The sequence below is a fragment of the Phoca vitulina genome, unplaced genomic scaffold (assembly GCF_004348235.1).
Source record: "Phoca vitulina isolate PV1807 unplaced genomic scaffold, GSC_HSeal_1.0 scaffold2, whole genome shotgun sequence".
Taxonomy (NCBI): Eukaryota; Metazoa; Chordata; class Mammalia; order Carnivora; family Phocidae; genus Phoca; species Phoca vitulina.
Genome location: NW_022589705.1, coordinates 70,475,904 through 70,502,743, shown reverse-complemented (window position 1 = coordinate 70,502,743; position 26,840 = coordinate 70,475,904). Strand labels below are relative to the sequence as shown.

The following is a 26,840-nucleotide window of genomic DNA, read 5'->3' as shown; positions in this document are numbered from 1 at the left end:
ATGTATGTAAGAATACTGAGAAGGAAAAGGACACCAAGGATAAGAAACTATTCTTTATTTTAGACAATATCATAAAATTTTTTTCACATTCCCCCCACTTGTTAACCCTTAATCCTCATCTTCTAGTTGAGAAATAAGGCTTGAGAGAGGGGAGAGAAAAATCATAAAGGGTAAAGTTAGCAGCACTAACAAGGTGCTTCCCTCTGCACAGCTGTCGTCTCTCACACTGGCATTCTGCACAACTGTCTTCCAGAAAGTGTTGACAGGTTTTCTCAGGGTGGAGGAGTGGGGGGCTAAGATGTCCATGCTCACATAGTGTGGGAAAACAGTAGCTAAAGGTTAGTTTTTTTATTGTAACAGGAATTCTCAGTCCTTAGTAGTCTAATGTGAGTTGATCTCCAACAGGAGAAAAGGGGTATGCAATATTCCCCAAGCTTTCTGAGCAAATAATCCTTTTTTTCATCAGATACATCAGAAATAGAGTGTACTGTAAATATGGTTTTTTGAGATGGGAGTTAGAAAGCCTCATCTCTTCCCATTCTTCCTCCCGTTGTCTGCTAACACCAGCAGCAGAGTGACTCTAGAATGCAGACCACTGGCCACACTGAGAAAGGGACAAGTCAGTCAAGGATGGAGTGGAAGGGACCAGCCGCGTCCTCACTCACTTCTGCTTGTACATTGTTCAGCTGAAGTATAGTTGACATACAGTGTTCTGTCCGCTTGTACGTTTTTCTTCACTCCCCTCAGTTAAGCAAGATGTACTCCATCCCCCACCCCCTGCCACCTTAAGTAATCCAGTTGGGTGCTACTTCCCCCCGTTTTGTGACAGAGCAACTGATTCATCACTACCTGAAAGAGACAAAAGAGTGCTTACTGAGACAAGATGGTGGCCCAGCAGAACAGGTCAGTGCTAAGACACCACAGGAGACAACATACTGAGAAAAGAGGGTAGCCTCAAGGAATTATGCAGACACTATCTAAACAATACTTTCACAAGCACTGGTTGAATCTCCACCAGCAAAACTGAGAAAGCATTTATGGTCACCTCAAGCCTGGATGCTGGCTGCCTCTTGGCCTGAAATGCGGCTAGGCTTTCCTGAAGAAGGTGTCTGCCCTTAGACTCTTAATTGCTTTAGCTTCAGCCTCTTCTGGGCACAGTTCTGACACTGATCTGCAGCAGACTGTCCTGAGACAGCCTGACCACATCGAGGGGTTGTAAAATAATCTCCATGCACGGTTATTAACTAATTAAATTTGCATTCAACACCATATGCTGATAGGATGAGGCAAAGGATAAGATTCGAATCTTAGATCTTTCTGAGCAGGGCATGTTAGGTGATAACTAGAGGGAAGGACTGGTTGCAAGCTGGATGTGAGCTCAGGCTTAGGCATGAAGGGACCGGTCTCCTACTGGCTGAGAAGCGCTAGGGGCTCCCTGGGCTCTGGTGCAGCCTACAAGGGTTTCACTCCAGGAAGGGTATGATATGGGCATAAAACCACGCTTGAGACAGTTGCAGATGGTCCCCCTCCACAGCCAGGAACACTAGCTGTCCTGCACTGTCCATTTCCTTTAGCCCCAGGCGGTCCTGCAGAGAGAGAGACCATAATTAAAGAGGCTTTATGAAAAGTTTTATAGTTAAAAAGTAAAGAAATACAATGTTTGAGATACGTGCTCCAAGTGTAGTCTTTTCCCTGAGTAGTAGTAAAATTTAGGTGTATTGTTGAAAATGCCAAAAAGGGTATCTCCCAGTTTTCTTCCTGAGCATTCAAAACATATGTAATTGAGACTGTCATCTACAGAGTTCTATATTCAGCTTTCTGAAAAGTTTCCTAAAGCTTCTGGAGGACCACCTGTGTGGGTGCGCAAGCCACGGACAAAACTGCCTCAAAAGGTCAGGTGAGACTGAGGCAAAGACAGAAAAATGTTAGCTTAAAACCCATCTAACCCTTCGATAACACACCCCAGCCACTTTTCATATCCTGCAGCTGAGAATGGCATTACCCACAGTGCCCCAGAACAAATAACGGCTGAGAGGATGAGCAGCTGACGGAGCCAGAGTGCGGCTTCTGTGTAGCCACCATCAGTCTGACTTCCACAAGGGGGAAGTTCTTCGTTGTAATTTCCAAAACTCAACAGACCCTAGCTTCCCTTCCCTTCGGTCTCACCCAACCTGGGCCACCAAACGCAGGGGGAAAGCCAAGAGAGGAGACAACTGGCCTGCGAAATTACTCAGAAGAATTCTAGTAGAAGGCAAGTGGTGCACATAGCACTCGTGCCTTTTTGGGAGGGTCCAGCTCCAATACACATTCCGTAGAGTGTGGAAGGCCCCAGAACTAGAGGTAGTGAAATGGTGCAACCTCTGCTTGAGAAACAGGGCCTACAGCGCTTCCTCCAGGCTCCTGCAGGAGGAGCTCCCCTCATCAGTGCTCTAATTTAAAAACAGGACTTCACATCTGTTCGAGCTTTAAAGTTAACACCTCTCCTGTGTTTTCACGATGCACAGGGGCTTCTTGGATGTGCAGTCTGCACGTCAGCAAAGGAAGCCAGTTCTAAACCTTTTTATCAGAAGGCAGAAACTGGAGATGAGGTGACCTTCGTACGTACTTGAAAACCATGAGGTACAGGTCCTTCATCCTTCAGGATGTACATTTCTGTAATCAGCGCCTGATACGCTGGCGTCACGATCAGCACCCTGACAGGCCTCACCCGTATCAGACCAAGTCAGGGGCCTCTGAGCACCTACTTGCTCTGGGGTGTACAGGACAGGCTGTATCACCAAAGAACCTAGCAGCTTCGGGAACCAGGAGCTGAAAAAGACAGGACTCTCTCCTCTCCGGTTACCTGTGTGTACAGAGTGGTCTCCTGCAAGGGGATGGTTTCCTTGGCTTGGCCACTTCTATAAAATCCGAACCACTGCAGGAGAGGAGGGAGAACGAAGATCAGACACACAGCACATACTGGCTAGTAGCTAAGACTACCAACAAACGGTATCACAAAGCTGTAGCAAAGAGTAAAAATAGAGTACGTCTTGAGTCATCTCTTTTTAACGGTAGATCCTGAGGGATGAGTTAATCTTTCCAAAGAGCTTTCCAATTGCACAGAATTCCTGTTTCCTACAATTATTGAGCACCTACGCTGTGAAAATCTTTGTGCTAAGTCTGACATTTGAAGACAAATATATATTGTGGTCCCTGTTTTCTACAGCTCTAAACACAGAAACAACAAACAGCACAGGGATCAGCAAACTTTTCTGTAAAGGCCAGATACAAAATATCTTAGGCTTTAAAGGCCACATGAGTGCAACTACCCAATGCTGCCATTCTAAACAAAAGCAACCATAAACTATATAAAAAATGAATATGGCTTTAAGAAAAAGTAAAAATGAATATGGCTCTATTCCAATGAAATTTCACTTATGGACCCTGAAATTTCCATTTATATAACTTTTGTCATCAGATATGCTTTTGACTTTTTCTATCCATTAAAAAATGGTTCATGGGCCCTGCAAAAGCAGACAGTGGGCTGGATCTGGCCAGCAGGCTGCCATTTGCTAGTCCCTGGTGGCCTGACATAATGTGATGATTCTGCAAAAGAGGGAGCAAAGTCTGCTTGGAATAGGGATGGCATCCTGGATGGAAGAAGTGACACTTGAGCTTGGCCTTGACAGACAACCTGGAGCTTGTCAGGTGGAGAAGCCCAGGGAAGGGCACTCTAGAGACTGAAAGGCATGAACAAAGGCACGTAAGAGTAAAAACACATGCCAAGTCTGGGGCATTTCAAGACTTGATCCTAGAGTATATGAAGTAGGTAATGAAGGAAGATTAGGTTGAAAAGATAGGTCAAGGCAGACCTTGAATGCCAACCTCAGGGATTTATAGACTTTGGGCTGATGGTTTGGGTCACACAGGTCTCTTAGAAAATGTGATAAAAGTTATAGATCTTTCCTCAGAGAATGCCACTACATTATCTTGCAAACAATTTCGGGTGGTGGGGGGGTGGCCCCCAGTGTCCCATTTGTAAACCTCGGGTGAAGAAGCCCTGCTCTACACAAAAGGTGGTGGAAGGGACTGAAGGTTTCTCCCAAGCAGGCAGCTGTACTTTAATGCCATTTACTCCTTCGGTCTCCTGGTGTGGTATGGCCTGCTGACGCAGCATCTCACCTCAGAGTCCACAGGGTCCACAATGGAATCATTGAGAAATTTCACCATCACAAACTTCTTCAAGGCCATCAGGTTCTTCTTGTAGGACTCATTGACACCCTGGAGGAAAGGCCAGTAGTATTTCAGGGACAGTATCATCAGGTTTCCAGCAGGGATGTTAAAGCCTTCCAGTGCTCTGGCCTCCCCAACCCTGGGCCACCATATTTCCTCCCCATAATAATGGGCTGCTTTTCCCGCTTCCGGCCCAGAATATACCTTCTACAGCCTTTTCTTACCATCCTATCTGACTGGCAATGCCCCCACCAACCACAGTCCGTCACCACATTCCATAGGCATCCGTCACATAGGTTAAAAGCAACTACCCAGAGAGAGCCAAAGCATAAAGGAGAAACCACACGTTCTGAGCGGTTCTGCTATACTCTTCTGTTTCTTTCCCCAGCACCCCTCAAATTTCGTTTTAAAAAACAAAAACAAAAACCTCCAGATAGGCCCAATATAAATTGAGCCACTGAGTTTACCAGAATCTCACAAGCCAAGTTCGTGCCTGGGACATACTCGGTCCCCTCTGCAGTCTCTTCTAAGTAAATCTCACTTCTGAGAAAATCTGACCCTCCAAGGGACCCACTAGGAAGGCTTCCCTCAGTAAGACAGCAGCTATGACGTTCCACTTAAGCCAGCCAGCAACCTACTGAGCTTACCCTGCTTCTTCAACACAAGGAAAGGAAAAGGACCTACGGGAAGAAAGCCAAATGAATTTCAGCCTTCCTAAAAGGAATTGAAACTCATAAGCACTGCTCCCCAAAACAGAACTTCTGTTTCCCAGGGTCTGTCCAGGACATTCTGGGTAAATAGTCAGAGCTGATCTGTTTGTGACGCCCCGAAAGCAACATGAATGCACGGCTAGAGCAGCCTGGGATGGGTGCTTACCCTCTCCTGATTAATATCTGCCAAGAAGATGCTGTGGTTGCGGTACATGTCCTCCTTGATGGGGTCGTGCCAGTATTCTGCTTGCACCAGGCTGCAGGGAGGAGGAGGAATGAATGAAGGTGACCGAGCTGCGTGTCAGTCAGCACGCCGGGGGCACGCCCCTGTGCACAGCGGACTGTGCACCAGGAGACTTCAAAAGGACAAAACTTCAGGGCCACCAAGCCCCAGGCCTTGCCCTTAAATAGGGCAGACAAGACTTCCACTTACGAAAAAGTTCCTTAACGACACGCCGGAGGCATGACAGTTCTATGCAGCACAGCACAGAGTCCCACAGATTTGGGGAAAGGACGCATCAGTCTCAGTTCCCCCATGGCCCTGAGCCTTGTCACACTTCCGCCTCCGGGTCACGGTGGCACATGCTGTCCCCGCCCACAACCCCACCTCCTTTCCCCCTCCGCTGCTTCCTATTCATCCTGCAAGACTCAGCTCAGATATCACCGCCTCTGCATCCAGCCATCCCTCTCTCCATCCATCTGGCCACCTTCAGGCTGGGACGGAGGTCTACCCCTTCAATCGCAAAACATTTTTCCTATCGTTGAGTGATGACACTAGTTTTCAGGATTCTGGTATGTCATGCAATTTTTAAGGACAAAAGGTGGGGATTTGGCGTTTACAATATTATTTCAGACAGGTGTTCACATGCTTCTCCTTTCTCTCCAGTCTCTCTGCTCTCCCTCCCCTCCTCCCCTGCCTTCCCTCGGGGCCCTTCCCCATCCACACGGAGCCCTTCCCGAGTCCTCCCGGCAGGTGCTTCCACGGGGCTCCTGCATCCACACAGCAGCATTTCCACTACGAGAAAGCTGAGCACGGATCTCTGGGGAAAGGAGGAGTCGGAACACGGGTGGGACCCTCTATCCCACGCTGGCAGGGGAAAGAAGAAACATCTGGACAACAGGAGCCCCCAGCCTGAGTGGAAGAGGTGCCCAGAGGCGGTGGTCCAGAAAGCTCCACCCAACAGGGCAGGATGGTACAGAAGCCCAGTGGAACCAGCTACGGCAGAGATGTCCGCGCTCCTCACGCCCTGGGCAGGTGCGACTGAGGTCAAAAGAGGCCGCAGTCAGCCTGTCGGCAGTCACAGGGACGGTCTGTCATCTGTTTATAAATGGATGTGAAAGATTTCAGTATTCAGTTTCACTGATTGTGTCAAAAGGTGACGAACTCTGACCATTTAAAGAAGACTGACATTGGCACTGGTCTTGTCCTTTTGTTCCAGCCCTGCTGTCGCTCACCGGGGGCGAGCTGGCTCCCTGGTTCTCCCCCCAAGGACTACAAGCTCCTTGAGCGGCGACGCTCTGGCGCCCCGCAGACGCCCCGCAGATGCTCAGCAGGGAGGCTCTGCCGAGTGGAAGGGACCGATGCAGGGGTGCCAGACAAGCTATGAAAGAAGTCGGCTGGTACTGAGGGAGTGAGCAGAAAGGAAGGCAGGATGGTTAGGAGAACAAGGGAAGAAGCTTCGGGAGTGGGTGGTCAACAGTGTCAAACGCTCACAAGTGGTGAGCGCTGGGCGCACACATGTTCAGACAGGTGGCCATCAAAGTTTCTTCAAAAAATGTTCAGTGAGGGCGCCTGGGTGGCTCAGTTGGTTAAGCAACTGCCTTCGGCTCAGGTCATGATCCTGGAGTCCTGGGATCGAGTCCCGCATCGGGCTCCCTGCTCAGCAGGGAGTCTGCTTCTCCCTCTGACCCTCCCCCCCTCTCATTCTATCTCATTCTCTCTCTCAAATAAATAAATAAAATCTTTAAAAAAAAAAAAAAGTTCAGTGAATAAATACAAAGGTCTTTGGATCTTGCCGGACGAGGTTCTGGTGACCCAGAATTACAGCAGGGAGCCCAACGGCTGAAAATGAAAGAACCAACGAAAGCTGTAGTCGTGGGTCACCTTTCTGTGTGAAAAGGAAACAGAGCTAAGAAGGGGCCACAGGAAGAAATGAAGGGCATTTTGTTTTGTGAGAAGCCCGGTGCACACGGGGCGGCTAAGGGGAAGGACCTGAGGATGAGCACAAGCTGGAAGTGCTGGGGAGGCAGACAGAGAAGAAACATGGGTCTGTACTATTCTGTCCTTGTCACCAGGGAAGGGCCAGTTTCAGACATTAAGTAACGCTCTCAAAACTACACAGTCGACGGGCGCCTGGGTGGCTCAGTCAGTTAAGCGTCTGCCTTCAGCTCAGGTCATGATCTCAGGGTCCTGGGATCGAGCCACGCATCGGGCTCCCTGCTCGGCAGAGAGTCTGTGTCTGTCTCTCCCTCTGCTGCTCCCCCTGCTTGTGTGCTCTCTCTCTCTCAGTCAAATAAATAAATAAAATCTTTAAAAAAACAAAAACTACACAGTCGTGTCATCAGTGGCTCAGTTGGTTAAGCAACCAACTCCTGGTTTCAGCTCAGGTCGTGACCTCAGGGTTGTGGGATCGAGCCCTGCATTGGGCTCCACGCTCAGTGGGCAGCCTGCCTGGGATTTTCTCTCTCTTCCTCTGCCCCTCCCCCTGCTTGCTTGTGCATACACACTCGAAATAAATAAATAAATAAAATCTTAAAAAAAAAAAACTACACAGTCGTAGACAAGGTAAGATAGGAGCCTAAATCTGCCCAAGTCCACACTCTTTCCAACGCGGCCCATTCAAGAGGCAGTCAGCAACCCAGAAACCGTACCCTTTACCCCTGAGGCCTGTTCTAGCCACTGCGGCTTTGAGAGAATAACAGAAACCTGTGTACAGCACTTACTGGGCCTACTCTAAGCACTTTACATACATTAACCTATTTAATCCTGACAAGAATTCCATCGGGAAGGCACTATTATTAGCCTCCTGTTTCCGAATGAGGCAACCATACCCAGAGTGATGAATGGCTTGCCCACGGTCACACTGCCGGGAGGGAACAGAGCCCGAACGGCCTAGCAGCCAGTCCGGGCCCCAAAGCCCTGCTCTTAAGCACTACACATACCACCGGCCTGCTGCCCGCGGGACGCCGACAGCACCAGCCCCGCAGCCCGCAGCCCCGGCCCGGGATCCCGGGGCCTCGCCTCTCGGAGCCCGATCCTGCCAGGGTTGTCGTGAAAACTAAGTATCAACTGTAAAGCTCATTAAGGTGTCCACTCCCGGCACAAATTCCACAAAACGGAGTGCTGTCGGACCGGTCGCCGTCCTATTCTGTCCCTCCTGCCCCTCGCTCTAAATCCAGCCGCCGCCGCCGCTACCGTCCGCGCGGGGAGACGCTGTTCCAAGTCCTAGCGGGAGACCAACCAGAGCCTGACGGGGAGGAAAGGAAATGCGGACCTGCTGAGGCGACGGCCAACCCCTAAGGCATTCTGACCTAAATCACAAGATGATTTCTGGTAGAATCTGACAAACTTATTTTATATTTTATTTTATTTTATATTTTTTATTTTATTATTTTATTTTATTATTTATTATTTTTATATTTTATTATATTTTTATTTTATTATATTTTATATTTTATTTATTATTTTTTATTATTTTATTATTTTATTTTATATATTTTATTTTATTTATTTTAATCTTATTTTATTTTACAAACTAATTTTAAACTCCAGATGAAACAGTAAAAGTCCAAGACCAGCCAAGACTTGAAGAAGAGCTGTGTAAAAGTTGCTATAGTAACCAAAGCAGAGCCCGCATGGGGTAGAGACAGACAAATAAATGAATGGAACAGAATAGCAGCCCAGAAACAGACTCAAGCATCAAAAACCCCAGGTAGATGAAAAACATGAGAATCAAAACAAAACCTGAAAAAAAAAAATTAGAAGAAAATATGGGATGGGAGAATAGCTTTGTGCTTCAGTCCTAAGGACTGATGAAGTGGCCTGAATCCAAATTAGAAGCTGCTACACCTGATGCTGGTTGGGACACTGTGAATGTACCTAATGCCCCTGAGCTGTACACTTAAAAATGACTGAAATGGTAGATTCTGTTTTATATATATTATATATATGCTTTACCATAACTTAAAAAAATCTGCCTAAAAACAATCTGCTGTACCAAATGAAGACCCCATAAATAAAATTAAAATATAAGCCACAGGCTGGGAGAAGTTAAGTGTAATATACCTAACAAAGAAAGGCTTGATAATCCTAATATAGATGCACGTGTGTGTACGTGATACTTACACATCAGTAAGAAAAAGAACGCCCAACAGAAAAACAGGCAAAGACTAGAATAGGCAATGAATAGGCAATTCACAGAAAAGAGAGACCCGAGTAGCCAACAAACACGAACAGATGATCAAGCTGCCTAACAGGACGCGCAGATTGGAAAGCGAAATCATCCCACACACATCTGCCTGGCAGACGCGTTAACAGACACAGGATCAAAAGTCAGTTAAGACTGGAGAAAACGGGAACGCTCACACTCTGTTGGTGGGAACAGAAGTTGGTACAGCCACCTTGGCAATATCAAATCAAGTCTAAAATGCACATGCTCATCATTGTAATCACATTAGCTAACCCGCAGGGAGTGTCTCTGAAGTACTGTTCTAAGCACTCTATCTACATCTACTAACTCATTTAACCTCTACAACCCATGAGGTAGAACTTCTGCCCTATTTTACAGATGATGAAACTAAGGCAGAGAGGTTAAGGAGCATTCCCCAAATTACCCAATAACTGAGAGTCCACATGTGAATTCCACTAGTACATAAATTCTTGTTCGGGGATTGCTAGGTAATAGAAAATACATATACTGGTCCCCAACCCCAGTTCCTGGCACAGAGCTCCTAAAACCCTTGTAATTTCCTAAGTGGTAAGAACACTAGGAGCATCTTTTGTTCTAGTGAGGTGGCTCTGGGTGGGCTCCCGGATGGCTCCTGGATGGGGCTGGTCACCAGAAAGACCAAGCCTCCATCCGAAGCTTGGAATTTTCTGCCCTGCTCCCCATTCTCCAGAGAGGGGAGGGGGGCTGGAAATGGAGTTAGTAACTGATCGTGCTTATGTGAAGAAGCCTCCATAAAATTCTAATAGTAGGGGTTCAGAGAGCTTCCAGGTTGGCAGACACACCCACACCAGAAGGGTGTGCACCCCAGCTCCTGTGCTCAGGACCCTCCCAGACCTTGCCAATGTATCTTGTTCATCTGGCTGTTCATCTGTGTCCTTTTTTTTTTTTTAAGATTTTATTTATTTGAGAGAGAGAGCACGAGTGGGGGGGGAGGAACAGAGGGAGGAGAAGGAGACTCCCCGCTGAGCAGGGAGCCCGATGCGGGGCTCCATCCCAGGATCCTGAGATCATGACCCGAGCCAAAGGCAGATAACCAACTGAGCCACCCAGGCGCCCCTCATCTGTGTCCTTTATCACACCCCTTAATAAACTGGTAAACATGTTTCCTTGAGTTCTGTGAGCCACTCTAACAAATTAATCATGCCTGAGGAGAGGGTCATGGGAACCTCCACCCTGTAGCCACATCGGACAGAAGTTGTGGGTAACCTGGGGACCTACTACTGGTGATGGGCATGTGTGTGTGTGGCTGGGGGCAGGCTCGTGGGACTGAGCTCTTAATCTGTGGGATCTGATGCTATCTCCAGGTAGGCAGTGTCAGAACTGAGTTAAATTGTAGGACACCAGCTGGTGTCACAGAGAACTCCCTGGTGTGGGGGAAACCTCCACACATTTGGTGACTGGAAGTGAAGTGTCGTGTGTGAACACAGCAGTATCGTAAAAGTAAAGGAGACATGCAGCAACACAGGCTGGGCTTTTCAACACAAGGATGTTCCCTCAAGGTTGTTTGCTAGAGAAACTAGAAATGCCGAAATGTTTGCTATTGGAAATCAATACACGGTGGCGTAGTCAGAGAATACAGAATGCCAGGTAGCAGTTAAGAGGAATGAACTAGGGCGCCTGGGTGGCTCAGTCGTTAAGCGTCTGCCTTCAGCTCAGGTCATGATCCCAAGGTCCTGGGATCGAGCCCCGCATCAGGCTCCCTGCTCAGCGGGAAGCCTGCTTCTCCCTCTCCCACTCCCCCTGCTTGTATTCCCTCTCTCACTGTCTCTCTCTGTCAAATAAATAAATAAAATCTTAAAAAAAAAAAAAAAAAGAGGAATGAACTAAGGGTGCCTGGGTGGCTCAGTTGGTTGAGCAACTGCCTTCGGCTCAGGTCATGGTCCCAGGGTCTTGGGATCGAGCCCCGCATCGGGCTCCCTGCTCCACAGGAAGCCTGCTTCTCCCTCTCCCACTCCCTCTGCTTGTGTTCCCTCTCTTGCTGTCTCTCTCTTTCAATTAAGTAAGTAAAATCTTAAAAAAAAAAAAGAGGAATGAACTAGATATATATATGTAACCACGTTATTAAACATAATACTGAGTGAAAAACTCATTTGCAGAATGAAGTGCACAAGATATCCATTACATAACATTTTAGATATACAAAATAAGGCTACATATTGATGGAGAATATATATGTATATAAATATACGATTTTTTTTAATGGACAGAAAGGATCTATTACTCTCATTTCTCAACAGTGGTTGTCACTACGGAGGGCGGGCAGGGAATGGAACCTGGCAGAGATGTGTAAAAGAATTCAGTGTTATCTGAAATGTTTCAGTTCTTAAAATATCTGAGGCAAATATGACAAAATATTAATTTTAGATCTTAGATGACATTACTCTCTCTACTTTTCTGAACAGCTGAGAAGTGCCGAAGTGGATGCCTCAATATTTCCAGAACGGGGAGCGGCGAGTTGAGGGCGAAAGTGTGGGGAAAGCGGGACAGCTGGGGATAAGCACGCTGTGAGAGCCATTGGGGGCACAGGCCCCGGCAAACCCTGGGCACGCAGGGCTGAGGGCCACGGACCAAGGACAGGGCCACGTGGGAGAGCAGGGCGGGCACAGGGAAGAGGAGAGGCCAAGGCCAGGCCGGCACTGCTGTACTCACTGTGGCAGGGAGGGGCGCCGTGAGGAGGACAGCAAGGAGGAAACCGGAGCAAGAAGAAACCCAGGAAGGGCTACCGGTATCTCAAAGGAGAACTAGAGGGCGGATTTCACATCCACGAGGTGAGAGAGGGCTGTCACGCTCACCATTCCTCACTGCTGCCCCCACCGAGCCAGGAGCAGGTGCTGGAGAAGTCCCTCCTCACTGGCTTCCCAGGGGACTAATCCAATTCGCTTTGCTAAGGTTGAATGATCTGAACAGTGCAGAAGACACCTTCTGGGGGTCTCCACCTAAATCAAAATCAACTCTCCCTCGTCTGGGAACTGCACCCTTCCCCGGCCCACCTTCTGGTTACAGGGGCGGGTACGGTTGATACCGTGTGGTCTCACTTGTCTGGCCGCAGCCAGTGATGGAGATCTGACCTGAGCTGGGACATGGTCCCTTCCCCAAGAAGACGGACTGGGACCGAGAGATTCCAGCCCCTCCTGAGATGATATCCTAAGCAGACACAATGAAAAACTTGGAAGCTGGGGGCGCCTGGGTGGCTCCGTCAGTAGAGTGATGGTCTCTTGGTTCCAGCCCAGGTCATGATCTCAGGGGTCGTGGGATTGAGCCCCGAGGTGGGCTCTGTGCTCAGAAGGGAGGCCGCTTGAGATGCTCTCTCTCCCCCTACCCCTCCCCTGCTCCTGCAGGCACTCTCTCGCTCTCTCCAAAATAAATAAATAAATCTTAAAAACCAACCAACCAACCAACCAACTTAGAAGCTGGGCAAGGCCACCTTTCACCGGTGGGGGGCCAGAGAGGCTGGTGAGCACACAGAGGCAGCAGCAACGCCAGTGGGAGAGACAGACCCAGCTCTTGGTGGCTCCCATTTCTGGATTCTAGTCCCTCTGAGACCCTGGGTACCAGAAGACTATGAACTTCTTTAAAAATTTACTTTGGTTGGATGTGGTTATTTTCCTACAACCGGAATCCTCCCTGATACAAAGGGCAGCCTAGGACCATACTGCCAGAAGAACGTGCTCTCCTTCTGTCCCTCCCACCCCTCCCCACCGCCTTCTCGCCTCTACCGGGGCTACTTGCCTTTTTTTTTTCTTTTAAGATTTTATTTATTTGAGAGAAGGAGCGCACAAGCAGGGGAGCAGCAGAGGGAGAGGGAGAAGCAGGCTCCCCGCTGAGCAGAGAGCCCAACGTGGGGCTCCATCCCAGGACCCTGGGATCATGACCTGAGCCGAAGGCACATGCTTAACCCACTGAGCCACCCAGGCGCCCCATACCCACCTCTTTAAATCTCATACTGGCCATCTGCTAAAATGAGATCTACAGGGGCGCCTGGGTGGCTCAGTCGTTAAGCGTCTGCGTTCAGCTCAGGTCATGATCTCAGGGTTCTGGGATCGAGCCCCACATCGGGCTCCCTGCTCCACGGGAAGCCTGCTTCTCCCTCTCCCACTCCCCCTGCTTGTGTCCCCTCTCTCGCTGTGTCTCTGTCAAAAAATAAATAAAATCTATTAAAAAAAATAAAATGAGATATACATATAAATACAAAGAACTTTTAAAAAGAAAAACCAACTCCATAAAATTAGAGAAGTATCAATCTGTAATTGAGCCACTGAGAACTCAGAAAGCATTTCCCAGGGAAACCGTGTTATAATGCTGAGCTGAATCCGGGCTCGCCAGTCTTGTTCAGCTACGACATTATGAAACTTATCTCAGGTCATTCCACTTCTCTCCATCTCACCCCAGTATCCACATCACCGTCACCTCTTACCGAGACACTGTGACAGCCCCCTGCTTTTCCTCTACCCGCTTTCCAATCCACTGTCCACAAAGCAGTGGAGACCATCCAAAAACGTGGATCAGGCCATATTATTCCCTTGCTTAAAACCTCCCAACAGTTTCTCTTGATGTTTAGAAGGAAACCCAAATGGCCGATGTGACCTTCCCGTCCTTGCAGTATCACCCCTGCCAACTCCCGTCTATCACTCAACTTGTCACCGGGGCCTAGAACAAGCCAAATGTGTCCTAGGATCGGGCCTTCATGCCTACTGTTCCCTCGGCCCGAGGGCTGTTTCCTTAGCTCCTCCCATCCCTCTCAACCTCCAGACCCCAGCTTAGACACCTCTTCTCCGAAAGCCATTCTGTCCAGGGTAGGTACCTCCTCCACACTCCTCTCCACCACTGCACCCTGTTTACGTCCACCACAGCCTTAGCACTATTAGAGGTGACCCAGTGCCTCTGTTTGCTTGCAGCTCCCCTTTCCCCACTGGTATGTTCTTTCACGGGAGCAGGGACCCTAACTGTCGTATTCCCCACTGTACCTGCCGGACCTACCACAGGGCCTGGAGAACTGCAGCGCAACATTTGATGGAATTATGAAATACTTTATAACTGCAACCGAAAAGAGAAAACAAAACCACAGCAATGCTTATAAATAAAGGAAACAGGCAGCTCAAGTTGAATAAATATTTTAAACATGGCATCACTAGCGGTAACGGGCCCATCTGCCTACTTACTACGAGCTGAGGGCCCTGCACTGAATCTCCGTGTGGGAAAGTACTACAGTGAACCTCATGCTGGGGATGAAGAGGAGGCTCAAAGACACACCACGCCACGCAGCACACGGTGTGGAACGGAGTCTCGCCAACACCTGCCCTGAAAGAGGGTCATTCTTTTTTTTTTTTTTTTGGTGTGTCTGAAGAGGCCTTTATTTTCCCTTCACAAGCGGTTGCTCCTTAAAGGTTCGGCATTGAACTCTAGGATGGAAATCACTTTCCCTCAGAAAACTTCTAGCAGGCAGTGCTGCTGAGGGGAGTGCGCGGTCATTGGAACGGACTCTGGGCGGCCTCCCTGGGGCCCCCTCTTTCTCCTGGTGCTCTAAGAGGTCACAGGGGGGTACCTCCGTGTGAGGCTTTTTTCATTCCTTGCCCTGACCACTTAGTGAGCCCTTTCAAGCTGGAAACTCATGTCCTGTCATTCTGAGACATTTTCTTGTATTACCTCTTTGATAATTCCCATCCACCCTTTTTCCTCTGGGATCTTTTTGGAACTCCTATCAGGCAGATCCTGGACTTCCTAAATGGCTCCTTTAAGTTTATCAGTTCTCTACTTTTTTTTTTTTAAACCTCTTTGAGGTTTTTGTTCTCATTTCTAGGAGATTTCCTCAAGTTTATATTCCCATATCACTCTCACATTTATCTTGGTTGTCTTATTTTTAATTGCCAGGAGCTCTTACTCTCCGATTGTTGGTTTTATTCACATTCTTTTCCGGTGCCACAGATGTAATTGCTCATCTCTGAAGATAATAATTCTAGGCTTTTTTTTTTTTTCTTTTTTAAGGTTTTCTTTGGCTCCTTGAGTTGTCGTATTTTCCTTCCAAGTTGCTTTTTACTTTTTGTTGGTTTCAGTCTATCTTTCATGTTAGAGGCTTTCCTCAGATGTCTGGCTGGGAGTTCCCAGCTCATGGTTCATACTGAAACGAGGCACTACAAAGCTAACTGGAGGCTCCTCGTGCAACAGAGCTTACCTCCTGGTGGCTTCACCTCACGGGAGTCAAGAACAATCCTGATTTCTTGAAGGACTCCAAAACCTCAACATGTAGATCTTTTCTCTAGGGCCAGTCAGGTTTTCCAGAGACAGGTCTGCCAAACATCAGCCTAGCAGATAATAAGCCTAGTGGCTATCATTCTGGGAGCTGAGTGGGAGGAAAGGAGAGGGGGAGGGTATGGGTTTTCAGTGTGGTATCTCACCACCATCCTGTGCTTATTACCTTAGTCTTGTACTTCTCTACTTAAATTGCTCCAGAGAATAAATTTTGCTTCTCTTGTCATAGTGGGGGAGGAGCAGTAACTTACATGTGCACTTAGGGGAACTGGCAGTTTGATCATTCCTTATATAGAAATGATTTTTTTCGACAAAAAGTCCCATTTTTAGCTCCATGCACTGATCTCTACCTTCCAAAGGATCTTATGCATCTAATTCCTGACCCTCTCTGGAGCTATAAAAAGTGAATCTGCTCCCTTCCTGTCAGTGCATCCTTCAGAAACATAAAGGTTTCAGCTTTTTCGGCTCTGCTGAAACAGTTACCACTCATTCATCTGCTTTCTGTCTTTCAAAGACATGTTGATGTCTTTTATTGACTCCCCTCTCCTTTCCTGTTCTCTTGGCCCTTGTGGGTTTATCACTTTTTATTCTTTGGCTACCGGGTTATTATTACAGTTTAAGGAGGAAGTGAAGACAAACACATCAATCTACCCCTTTTAATCAGTACTTAGGTGTTACTGTCTCCTCCCCATGACTGCTCATTTCTAGTCACTAATAATTCTGATTGCCAGGCATTGTGTTTGGTTCACAAAAGAAACACAAAGAAAGAAAAGGATGAATTTTTTCTGAGGCATCTGGGCAAGAGTTAGAAGAATAATGAGTAAAGAATAAAAAACAATGAGGGCACGTGGGTGGCTCAGTCGGTTAAGTGTCTGCCTTCGGCTCAGGTCATGATCTTAGGGTTCTGGGATCGAGTCCTGCTTCGGCCTCCCTGCTCTGCGGGGAGCCTGCTTCTCTCACTCCCTCTGTGCTCTCTCTCAATCTCAAATAAATAAATAAAATCTTAAAAAAAAAAAAAAGGGTATCTTAGTTTCCTTCACGGACCATCAGGTGGCACTACGGACCTAACACAGCTCTGTGGCTGGGCATGCGGCCAGTGGGTAAGAAAGGAAGAGCGAGCTGCAGGTTGTTTCCACATGCAAATCCGGGGCAGGGCTGAACCTTGGAAAACGGTTTAAAGGAAGTGTTAGATTGAAGAGCTGTTATTAGACAAGAATGATACACTTGGAAAACCTGTAGGAGAGCTGCTACAGCCAGACTAGTCGATCCCAAATCTCAGTTACTATCTAGAATACTCCAGACCTACTGAATCCAAATTAAATCCCTGATCCCAGGGATGGAGTCCTAGGATCCATTTTAAATGAACGTCCCAAAGGTTCTGATGCATAATTTAAGATTGGAAACAACTGAAAAGAACAGGCTCCAAAAGTGATACTATTTTTTGTGTATGTGTGTGTGTGTCTGTTTTTAGAGGAAGGTGGGGAGGGGCAGAGGGAGAGGGAGAGAGAGAGAATCTTAAGCAGGCTCCATGCCCTGCGCAGAGCCCAATGCAGGGCTCAATCTCATGACCCTGAGATCATGACCCAAGTCAAAATCAGAAGTCGGATGTTTTAACCGACTGAGCCACCCAAGAGCCCTGTGATTCTGTGTAGTTTTAAACACCCAAACACATCTGAATAGTGGGGACACTGACATAGAAGGCTAACCCTTTGCTGCTGACAACCCAAAGAATCTGTCCCCCAAATATGTACAGTAATTCTTGGTACTTTCTTTAAAAAAAAAAAAAAATTAACATATAATGTATTATTTGTTTCAGGGGTACAGGTCTATGATTCATCAGTCTTATATAATACCCAGTGCTCATTACAACACATACCCTCCCCAATGTCCACCACCCACTTACCCCATCCCGACCCCCTACCCTCCAGCAACCCTCAGTCTGTTTCCTAAGATTAAGAGTCTCTTATGGTTTGTCTCCCTGTTTTTGTCTTATTTCATTTTTTCCTCTCTTCTACAATCCTCTGCCTTCTTAAATTCCACAGATCAGTGAGATCATGTAATTGTCTTTCTCTGATTGACTTATTTCACTTAGCATAATACCCTTTAGTTCCATCCATGTCATTGCAAATGGCAAGATTTTTTTAATGGGTGCGTAATATTCCTGTGTGTGTGTGTGTGTGTGTGTATGTGTGTGTGTGTACACATACCACAAACATACCACATCTTCTTTAGCCATTCATCTGTCGATGGACATCTGGGCTCTTTCCATAGTTTGGCTATTGTGGACATTGCTGCTATAAACATTGGGGTGCACGTGCCCCTTTGGATCACTACATTTATATCTTTGGGGTAAATACCCAGCAGTGCAATTGCTGGATCGTATGGTAGCTCTATTTTCAACTTTTTGAGGAACCTCCATACTGTTTTCCAGAGTGGCTGCACCAGCTTGCATTCCCACCAACAGTGTAGGAGGGTTCCCCTTTCTCCGCATCCTCGCCAACATCTGTCCTTCCCTGACTTGTTAATTTTAGCCATTCTGACTGGTTTGAGGTGGTATCTCATTGTGGTTTTGATTTGGATTTCCCTGATGACAAGTGATGTTGAGGACTTTTTCATGTGTCTGTTGGCCATTTGGATGTCTTTGCAGAAATGTCTGTTCATGTCTTCTGCCCATTTCTTGACTGGATTATTTGTTCTTTGGGTGTTGAGTTTGGTAAATTCCTTATAGATTTTGGATATTGGGCTTGGTACTTTTTTTTTTTTTTAATGTTTATTTATTTATTATTTATTTGTCAGAGAGAGAGGGAGGGAGAGCATGAACAGGGGGAACAGCAGGCAGAGGGAGAAGCAGGCTCCCCGCTGAGCAGGGAGTCCGATGTGGGACTCGGTCCCAGGACCCTGGGATCACAACCGGAGCTGAAGGCAGACGCTTAACCGACTGAGCCACCCAGGCGTCCCTGGGCTTGGTACTTTCTAAAGGCTCTTTTGTTTGTTTTTTAAAAATGGAAATTTATTGTGTTGTAATTATATTTTTTCTATATTAAAAAAAAATACCCTCAAAATAAAACCCCTCCCCAGGGGCACCTGGGTGGCTCAGGAGGCTAAGTGTCTACCTTTGGCTCAGGTCATGATCCCAGCCCCACGTCAGGCTCCCTGCTCAGCAGACAGTCTGGATCTCCCTCTCCCTCTGCCCCTCCCCGGGCTCATGCTCTCTCTTACACACTCTTTCTCTCTGGAATAAATAAATAAAATCTTTAAAAAAAAAAAGCCTCCCTTCCTTTTTTAAAATTAATATTAGAGCAGTTTTAGGCTTATAATATAACTGAGTAGACAGCACAGAGATATTTATGAAAAGCCTCTCGTGTGCATATCACCGGCCACTACTCCTGAAATCTCTGCTGGCATGAAAGTCAGCATGATATTTTCATGCAGTGACAGTTCTACATCCTTTTCAGCCAACCATACGTACCGTTCTTGAATAGCTTTGTTGTAAGCCCCAGCATTCAGTGTTTTCCTGATCAGGTCACAGATGTGAGAGCTCTCCCCTGGGCACCGAGGGAGTCCATAAACACCTACAGCAGAAGGCAAAGATCCGTTCCTTCAATAGCGGTGTACTGAATACCTACTATGTGCAAGGCATGGTGAAGAACACAACAAACCAGAGCTAGCCTCTGATCTCATTCATTTATTCCTCAAGAAAATAACATATTGAGAATTCATACCATAGCCAGCTTCCCCCTGGTGCTCCTTTTTCTTTTTTTTCTTTTTTTTTTAAAGATTTTATTTATTTATTTGACAGAGAGAGAATGAGAGAGAGCACATGAGAGAGGGGAGGGTCAGAGGGAGAAGCAGACTCCCTGCCGAGCAGGGAGCCCGATGCGGGACTCGATCCAGGGACTCCAGGATCATGACCTGAGCCGAAGGCAGTCGCTTAACCAATTGAGCCACCCAGGTGCCTGCTTTTTCTTGATCATAGTTCCCATTATCTGTATTTATTTATTTACTTGCTTCATTGTCTATTTCTTAGCCCTCACCCCCCAGAACGGAAGTTTCCTGAAGACAGGGACCTTGTCTGTTTTATTCATAGATTTTCAATAAATATTTGTTGACTGAATGAGTGAATGATAAAGTTGTTTTTACCAATTTGCATTTGAATATTACTTGTGTTTTTAAAAAGTATTTTTTGGGAGCGCCTGGGTGGCTCAGTCGTTGGGTATCTGCCTTTGGCTCAGGTCATGATCCCAGGGTCCTAGGATGGAGCCCTGTGTCAGGCTTGCTGCTCCATGGGAAGGCTGCTTCTCCCTCTCCCACACAGCCTGCTTGTATTCCCTCTCTGGCTGGGTCTCTCTCTGTCAAATAAATAAAAAATCTTTTAAAAAAATAAATAAATAAATAAAAAGTATTTTGGGGGGCACCTGAGTGGCTCAGTCAGTTAAGCGTCTGCCTTCGGCTCAGGTCATGATTCCAAGGTCCTGGGATCGAGCCCTGTGTCGGGCTCCCTGCTCAGAAGGGAGTCTGTTTCTCCCTCTCCCTCTGCCCCTCCACCCACTTGTGCTCTCCCTCAAATAAATAAATAACATCTTAAACAAAAAAAAAAGTATTTTTCTACTTATTATCTCACTTCATCCTCTGAAAAATTCCCACAAAATGGGAAAGGCCTTCTTTCAGTTTCCCTCATCTGTGAAAGGGATTTAAAGTACCAAATTATTTGCCCATCGGCAAGTTAATTGGGTGAATCCAATTTCCTGATTATAAGGAGAATCCTTCTGCTCTTACACTATGCCACCTGATAGCTGTATCCATGAGAACAGAGATAAAAGTTCTATCCCAAAGACGCATCCTTCCCCAAAAGTATATAATTCTGCCTAAACAGAAAGCCTGTTGTTTTTCAAAGGATTTAATTTCTACTGTTAAGTTTACAGACAAAAAAGCTTAGATGCTACTGTTTGCCTGAGTCTAAATTCAATAAGACATCACCAAAGTCAGAAAACAGGGAATGCAGGGCACCTGGGTGGCTCAGTCGGTGAAGCGTCTGCCTTCAGATCAGGTCATGATCCCAGGGTCCTGGGATCGAGCCCCACATTGGGGGGGGGTGTCCCTGCTCAGCGGGGAGTCTGCTTCTCCTCTCCTTCTGCCCCTCCCCCAGCTCCGGCACACGCCCGCACACGCTCTCTCTCTCAAATAAATAAAATCTTTAAAAAAAGAAGGGAAAGCCTGTTGGCCCTTCCTGACTCCTCAACCAGCACCTGCCATGTAGCCGCAACCACCGCACCTACAGGAAATCATGTCAATTAAACCGGAGAGAAGCAGCAGGCAGTCCACTGGTTCACCTGTGATCTTGGCTTCTAGAATCCAAAGTCTCTTCCTATTTCTTCAATTCTGGCTAGTTTGTTATGAGCCGGAAAGATGGGATTTTCCAAGGATGGCTGCCTTCTTGTACAAATAGAGCTGCTGGAATGTTTTAAAATCAAGTGGTCACATGGATTAGACGGAGAAAAAAGGAGGCAAAGAGGCCAAAGTTACCTTGATGTTGTCCCCCAACCGAGATCAGATTGATCATGGGAGGTGATGGGCATCTCTGAGCCACTGCCCTCCTGGGGAAAAAAAATGATTATCAGCTCCAGCTGTCAGACAAAAATGTATCATCAACAACCAACTTCGCAGATTAAGCTACTTCATCCTCTGTGAATCCCCAAAGCCACGGAGTGTCAGGATTTCCCCCGATAGGGCCAAACGCAAATCTTTATTTTTTCATAAAAAATAAATTAAGTTCCGGGGCGCCTGAGTGGCTCAGTCGTTAAGTGTCTGCCTTCGGCTCAGTTCCTGATCCCAGGGTCCTGGGATCGAGCCCCACATCGGGCTCCCTGCTCAGCGGGAAGCCTGCTTCTCCCTCTCCCACTCCCCCTGCTTGTGTTCCCTCTCTCGCTGTGCCTCTCTCTGTCAAATAAATAAATAAAATCTTTAAAAAAAAAAAAAGGAAAGAAAATAAATTAAGTTCCATAAAGCTTTTTACATGGAGACATTTTAGAATAGTTTTCCTTCCAAGAATAGACAAAATGCTCAAAAGAATTAGAGGAGTGGATCTACCTGAATATAAGAAAAAAATCAATTCCATGTAAATGGTACAATCCAACAGAAAGGGACTTACAGAAATTGGCCTCCCTGGGAGAATCCCATAGCATTGTAGCCTTGCTGCAATTTAGGATCCTTAGCAAGAATCTGACACACTGTTGTTACTTGGGAATTGACATTCAAGAAGAAGCTGTTCTCCACATCCTGTAAGAGAAGCCACAGAGAAAGGTCGGGATGAAAACCACCAATGGCATCTTCCCTAAGAGGCCAAACTTATTCAGGTTGGAATTCTCACATAAGCCACTCGAGAGTTAAAGTATCATTGTATGACCCGCTACTAAAAATGCAAGGCAAAGCATTTTAATAGTACATTCTATGAAATCAGTCAGCAAACCTTCAAAGGAACAGAGCTGTGAAGGGCCTTACCTCCATCAGGGTCTTCCCAATCTCTAAGGATAAGACATAAATTCCTGGTATTTTCTTCTCAACCATTTTTTTAATAGCACCCATGCTTAAGGGATTACAACAGCTGTCTCCTAAACAACAAAGACAATGGTAGATACTCGTGAGCCAAAACATTACACTTTTTTTTTAAAAAGTTCTATACTTCAAAAGGGCATTATTAAGAATGTGAAACATACAGAATAGGAGAAAATATTTGCAAAACATATACCTGATAAGGGTTTAATACTCAGGATATACAAAGAACCCTTACAACTCAACAAGAAGTTAATCTAATTAAAAAATGGAAAAAGGACTTGAACAGACCTATCTCCAAAGAAGATATACAAATGGCCAACAAGCACATGGAAACATGCTCATCACTGGCCATTAAGGAAATGCGTATCAAAACTATAATGAGATACCACTTCATACTTACTAGGACGGCTTTAATAAAAAAAAAATTAATTAAAAGATGGAAAGTAGCAAGTGTTAGCAAGGATGTGGAGAAATAGGAACATTGTACATAGCTGGTGGGAGTGTAATATGATGCAGCCACTGTAAAAAGTTTGTGGTTCCTCAAAAAGTTAAACCTAACAGTTACCACATGACACAGCAATTTCACTTCTAGATTTCTACCCAACAGAAATTAAAACATGCCCACACAGAAACCTGTACATCAATGTTCATAGCATTATTTGTAACAGTTAACGGGTGGAAATGACCCAAATGTTCATCAATGGATGAGTGGGTAAACCATCTGCAGTATACACACACCGTGGAATATTATTCAGCCATAAAAAAGAATGAAGTACTGACAGGCTACAATGTGGATGAACCTAAAAAACATTATTGTACGTGAAATAAGCTAAACACAAAAGGTCACACAATGTGTGATTACCTATATATATATACACATATATCCAGAATAGGCAAATCTATAGAGACAGAAAGCAGATTGGACATTTCCAGGGGGTGTTGGGAATGGGGAACAGTGTGATTACTTAAGGGGTACTGGAGTTTTCTGGGGCAATGAAAAAGCTTTGAAATTAGAGAGAAGCAGTGGTTGTACAACACTGTGAATCCACTAAATGCCACTGAATTGTATATTTTAATATGGTTAATCACAGGTTATATTTGTTTCACCCCAATTAAAAAGAAAGAACATTTTTTGCTTGGCACATGTTTATCAAGTAATAACGAACTTCAAAAGCCCATACAATATAATTAGGACACCGAATTCACAACCGAAAAATAAGCAGAGGTACATATTATGCTCCCTTATCATCTGGAACATTTGGGGTTAATCGACTCAAAAGCACTCAGGAGTCAGACTCGAGGGCTAGGACAGGGAAAGGCAAGTGAAGCGCCTAGGACACCAAATTTGAGGAGGTACTCACTCACAGGTTTGTGCAAGTGCTGACCCTAAACTTCTACAAACTAGAGAGTGAGTGCCTTCTTAAATTTTGCACTGTGGGGGCCTCCCCGTCCCTCTCTACTCCCAGTCCTGTTTCTAGGAACCAAAACTAAAAACCGGAAGCGAAGTGACCAGCCACTCAATCAGAGTAACAGGCTGAGGTCATTTCCCATTTTGAGCTGAATCATCATATTTCTAACTTGAGAAGCTCAAGAATTCATTTTAAAGGGAAAAGCTAAGGCTTAGAGCACCTTCTTTTTCTCTCATAATTTCTTTTAACTCTACTGCGATAGCCCCAGAGCCCAGCACACAGTGCTGAAAAAACTGTCTATATTTGCTGACTCTAATTCCTCTGAACAGTTTTAACTCAATCCAATAAGGCTGTCATCCTCATCATGTTATCCAAACTGCCTTGGTTAAGGTCATTAGTGATCTTCAAATTGCTAAATCCAATAACCCATTCTCAGTTGCCCTGCCCATAAAATTCCATACAGCTGATTGCTCCCTTCCTCCTGAAACATTTTTATTGGACTTCCTGGACATTGCACTCTCCTGACGTTCCTCCACCATCACTGTCTCCTCAGCTCCCTTCCACCTCATCTCCTCAACCTCCAAATGTTGGCAGTGCCTCAGGGCTCAATCTTGAGACCTCTTCCCTCCTGTGGACACTCATGCCTATGATCCTGCCCAGTTTCATGGCTTTAAATGCCAGCCATATGCTGAAAACTCCCAACTTAAATCTCCAACTCGTATCTCTGTCCTACCTTCTGAACTCCAAATGCCTCTACAACACCTCCTGGATGTCTAACGTGCATCTCATGTCTAGTAAGTCCCAAAGCAGATTCTTGATCTTCTACCCACCCCAAATTTGCTGGCCCTACAGGCTTCCCCATTTTGGTAGAATGACAACTTCTTCCTTCTACTTGCCCAGCCCCAAACCCATGGAATTGTCCTTGACTTTTTTCTTTCTCTCATCCTGAATCTAATCTGTTAACAGATCCCATTGGCTCTGCCTTCAGAAGATATCCAAACTTTGACCACTTCTCAGCATCTCCCATTACTATACTGTTTCATGCCACCACCATCTCTTGTTGAAATGGTTGCAATAGCTTCCTAACTTGTCTCCCTGCAAATGTCTGAAACCTCCCTACAATCTCTTCTTTTTGAATTTAAGTAGGCTCCCCGCCCAGTGTGGAGCCCAACATGGGACTTGAACTCACGACCTTGAGATATAATATATAGCAATCAGAGTGGTCCTTTTAAACTGTAAGTCATGGGCACCTGGGTGGCTCAGATGGTTAAGCCATCTGCCTTCGGCTCAGGTCATGATCTCAGGGTCCTGTGATCGAGTCCCGCATCGGGCTCCCTGCTCCTTGGGAACCTGCTTCTCCCTCTGCCTCTCTCTCTCGCTCTGTCTCTCATTAATAAATAAATAAAATCTTAAAAAAATAAAATAAAATAAAATGTAAGTCATATCATGTCACTCATGTGCTCAAAACCCCCCAAGGACTACCCATCTCGAATTCTAGCCAACTCCCTTAGTTGGCCCAACACTGGCATCCCCCCAACCTAAACCCCCATTTTCTTCTCCTTGCTCACTCAGTTCCATCCCCACTGACCTGAATGTTGTTCCTTCAACATAACAGACATACTTCTGCCTCAGGGCCTTTGCATTTACTGTTCCTTCTACCACCTATCCACATGGCATCTTCCCTCATCCACTTCAGGGCTTTGCACAGATGTCACTTTCTCAGTGACTACTTTCCTGACCTTGCTTATAAAATTGCAAGCCCCACCTCCCATTTCTATCCCCCTCCCTGCTTTATTCTTTTCCATTGAACTTATCACCATTTTACTGAAAACCGATTAGATGTTTTACTTATTTCTTTATAGTCTGCCTCTCCCCCTGGAAAGTAAGTTCTGAGAGAGCACAAAGAATTTGGTCTGTTCACTATCTTCAGCATCTAGTAGGTGCTCAATAACTACGTGTTAAATGCAAAAATGAACTACAGGTGCCTAACAAATCTCTATTCAATGTGTCAATGAATAAAAGGCTGGATGCCCGGGTCATGCAGCCACAGCCAGGACTGCCGACCAAGTGCCAGACGCCGCCCCCTGACACCACTGCCGTGAGGGTTAAACAAGAACAGCCCGAAATACCCTAACGCAATGCACGGCTCTCTGTGAGCACTCCCCAGAAGACAGTCCCTTCCCCTTCTCCCTTTCCAACGCAAGAGCAGCCCCCCAAATCCTAAGACGTCGGGCCAGCCGAGCGCTGTGCGACCTCGGTCCTCGCCCTACACGCTCGCATTTTGCAGACGCGAGCCCAGGCTGGGAAAGGGAAGGAGTCGCCAAACCCTCCTGACTCTCTTCTCCCTCACTCACCCATCCCATGCCAGATGACCAGCGGCAGCGGCGCGGCCGGGTCGAGATGCCCCAGCGCCCGTGCAGCGCAGGACCCCTGCAGGAGAGCGGCGGCCAAGAGCCACAAGCAGCCGGGCGACGCCATCTTGACCCAATCATGTGACCGCGCTCCCCCGGCCTGGGCTCGGCGCTTGCCCCGGCGGACCGCCCGCTCCACACCTCCTGCCGCCGTCAATCAAAATGAACGTGCGGGCTTATTCAGCGCTTACTGCACATCAGACATTATTCTAAGTGCTTTATACCTGTGAGCGGATTTAATCCTCATAACAACGCTGTATACACGTCTCCCCGTTTTACAGGTCTGGACACTGAGGCACTGAGAATTTGGGTAAGGTGCAAAGTTCACAGAGATAGCAAGTTGGTGGGTCCAAAGTTGTTACTGAGCCACAGCACTGAACTACCTGGGAGAGAAAAATGCTCTGTGGAAGGCAGAAAGGAAGGAGGGATTCAGCTCCCTATTAGCAGTGGAAGGGGAGGGATCATTTCCAGCCAGGGATAATAATGACCAGGAGTGGTATTTGTTCTGGATGTTGAAGGAAAATAGGATTTCAACAGGCGGAGATGAAATGCAGGAGGACTGGAATGAGCCCAGATGGAGAGGTAGAAAAGAATGGTGTGGCAGGGCAGCCAGACTGACAAGAACATCTGTTGGATGTGTAAACCACTGGCACTTTCTGGTTTAATTTCAGAGCTGGATGACTGCAGGAGCCTCTCATTCACCATTTCTCCCTTTTCCATTCTCCCCTCTTTAATCCACTTCATGTTCTGTTGCCTGTTTCATTATCTTAATCCACTTTCATCCTCTCAATTCCCTGTTCAAAAATTTTTTTTTCAGAAAATTATCAAAATAGAGAATTTGGTAAGTAAATT

The 26,840-nt window shown here is 46.4% G+C and overlaps 1 protein-coding gene across 1 annotated transcript; it reads right to left on the bottom strand.

Moving 5' to 3' along the window:
• Positions 1 to 35: 35 nt before the first annotated feature.
• On the bottom strand, positions 36 to 26,089 carry PPT1 (palmitoyl-protein thioesterase 1). The gene is made up of 9 exons (XM_032432099.1): positions 25,932 to 26,089; positions 22,115 to 22,224; positions 21,765 to 21,892; positions 21,140 to 21,210; positions 19,086 to 19,188; positions 5,089 to 5,179; positions 4,162 to 4,260; positions 2,843 to 2,914; positions 36 to 1,586 (listed from the first exon to the last, which is right to left on the bottom strand). The coding sequence occupies exons 1-9, from the start codon at positions 26,053 to 26,055 to the stop codon at positions 1,464 to 1,466; spliced, it is 921 nt and encodes a 306-aa protein (XP_032287990.1). The 5' UTR covers positions 26,056 to 26,089; the 3' UTR covers positions 36 to 1,463.
• Positions 26,090 to 26,840: the final 751 nt, after the last annotated feature.

Excerpts from the sequence above, each read along its gene's own strand:
- PPT1 (XM_032432099.1), bottom strand. The coding sequence starts at position 26,055 with ATGGCGTCGCCCGGCTGCTTGTGGCTCTTGGCCGCCGCTCTCCTGCAG. Across the intron at positions 21,211-21,764 it reads TCCCAGGGAGGCCAATTTCT|GAGGGCAGTGGCTCAGAGAT; the intron begins GTAAGTCCCTTT and ends TTTTTTCCCCAG. Across the intron at positions 4,261-5,088 it reads CAGATATTAATCAGGAGAGG|GGTGTCAATGAGTCCTACAA; the intron begins GTAAGCACCCAT and ends CCTTTCCTCCAG.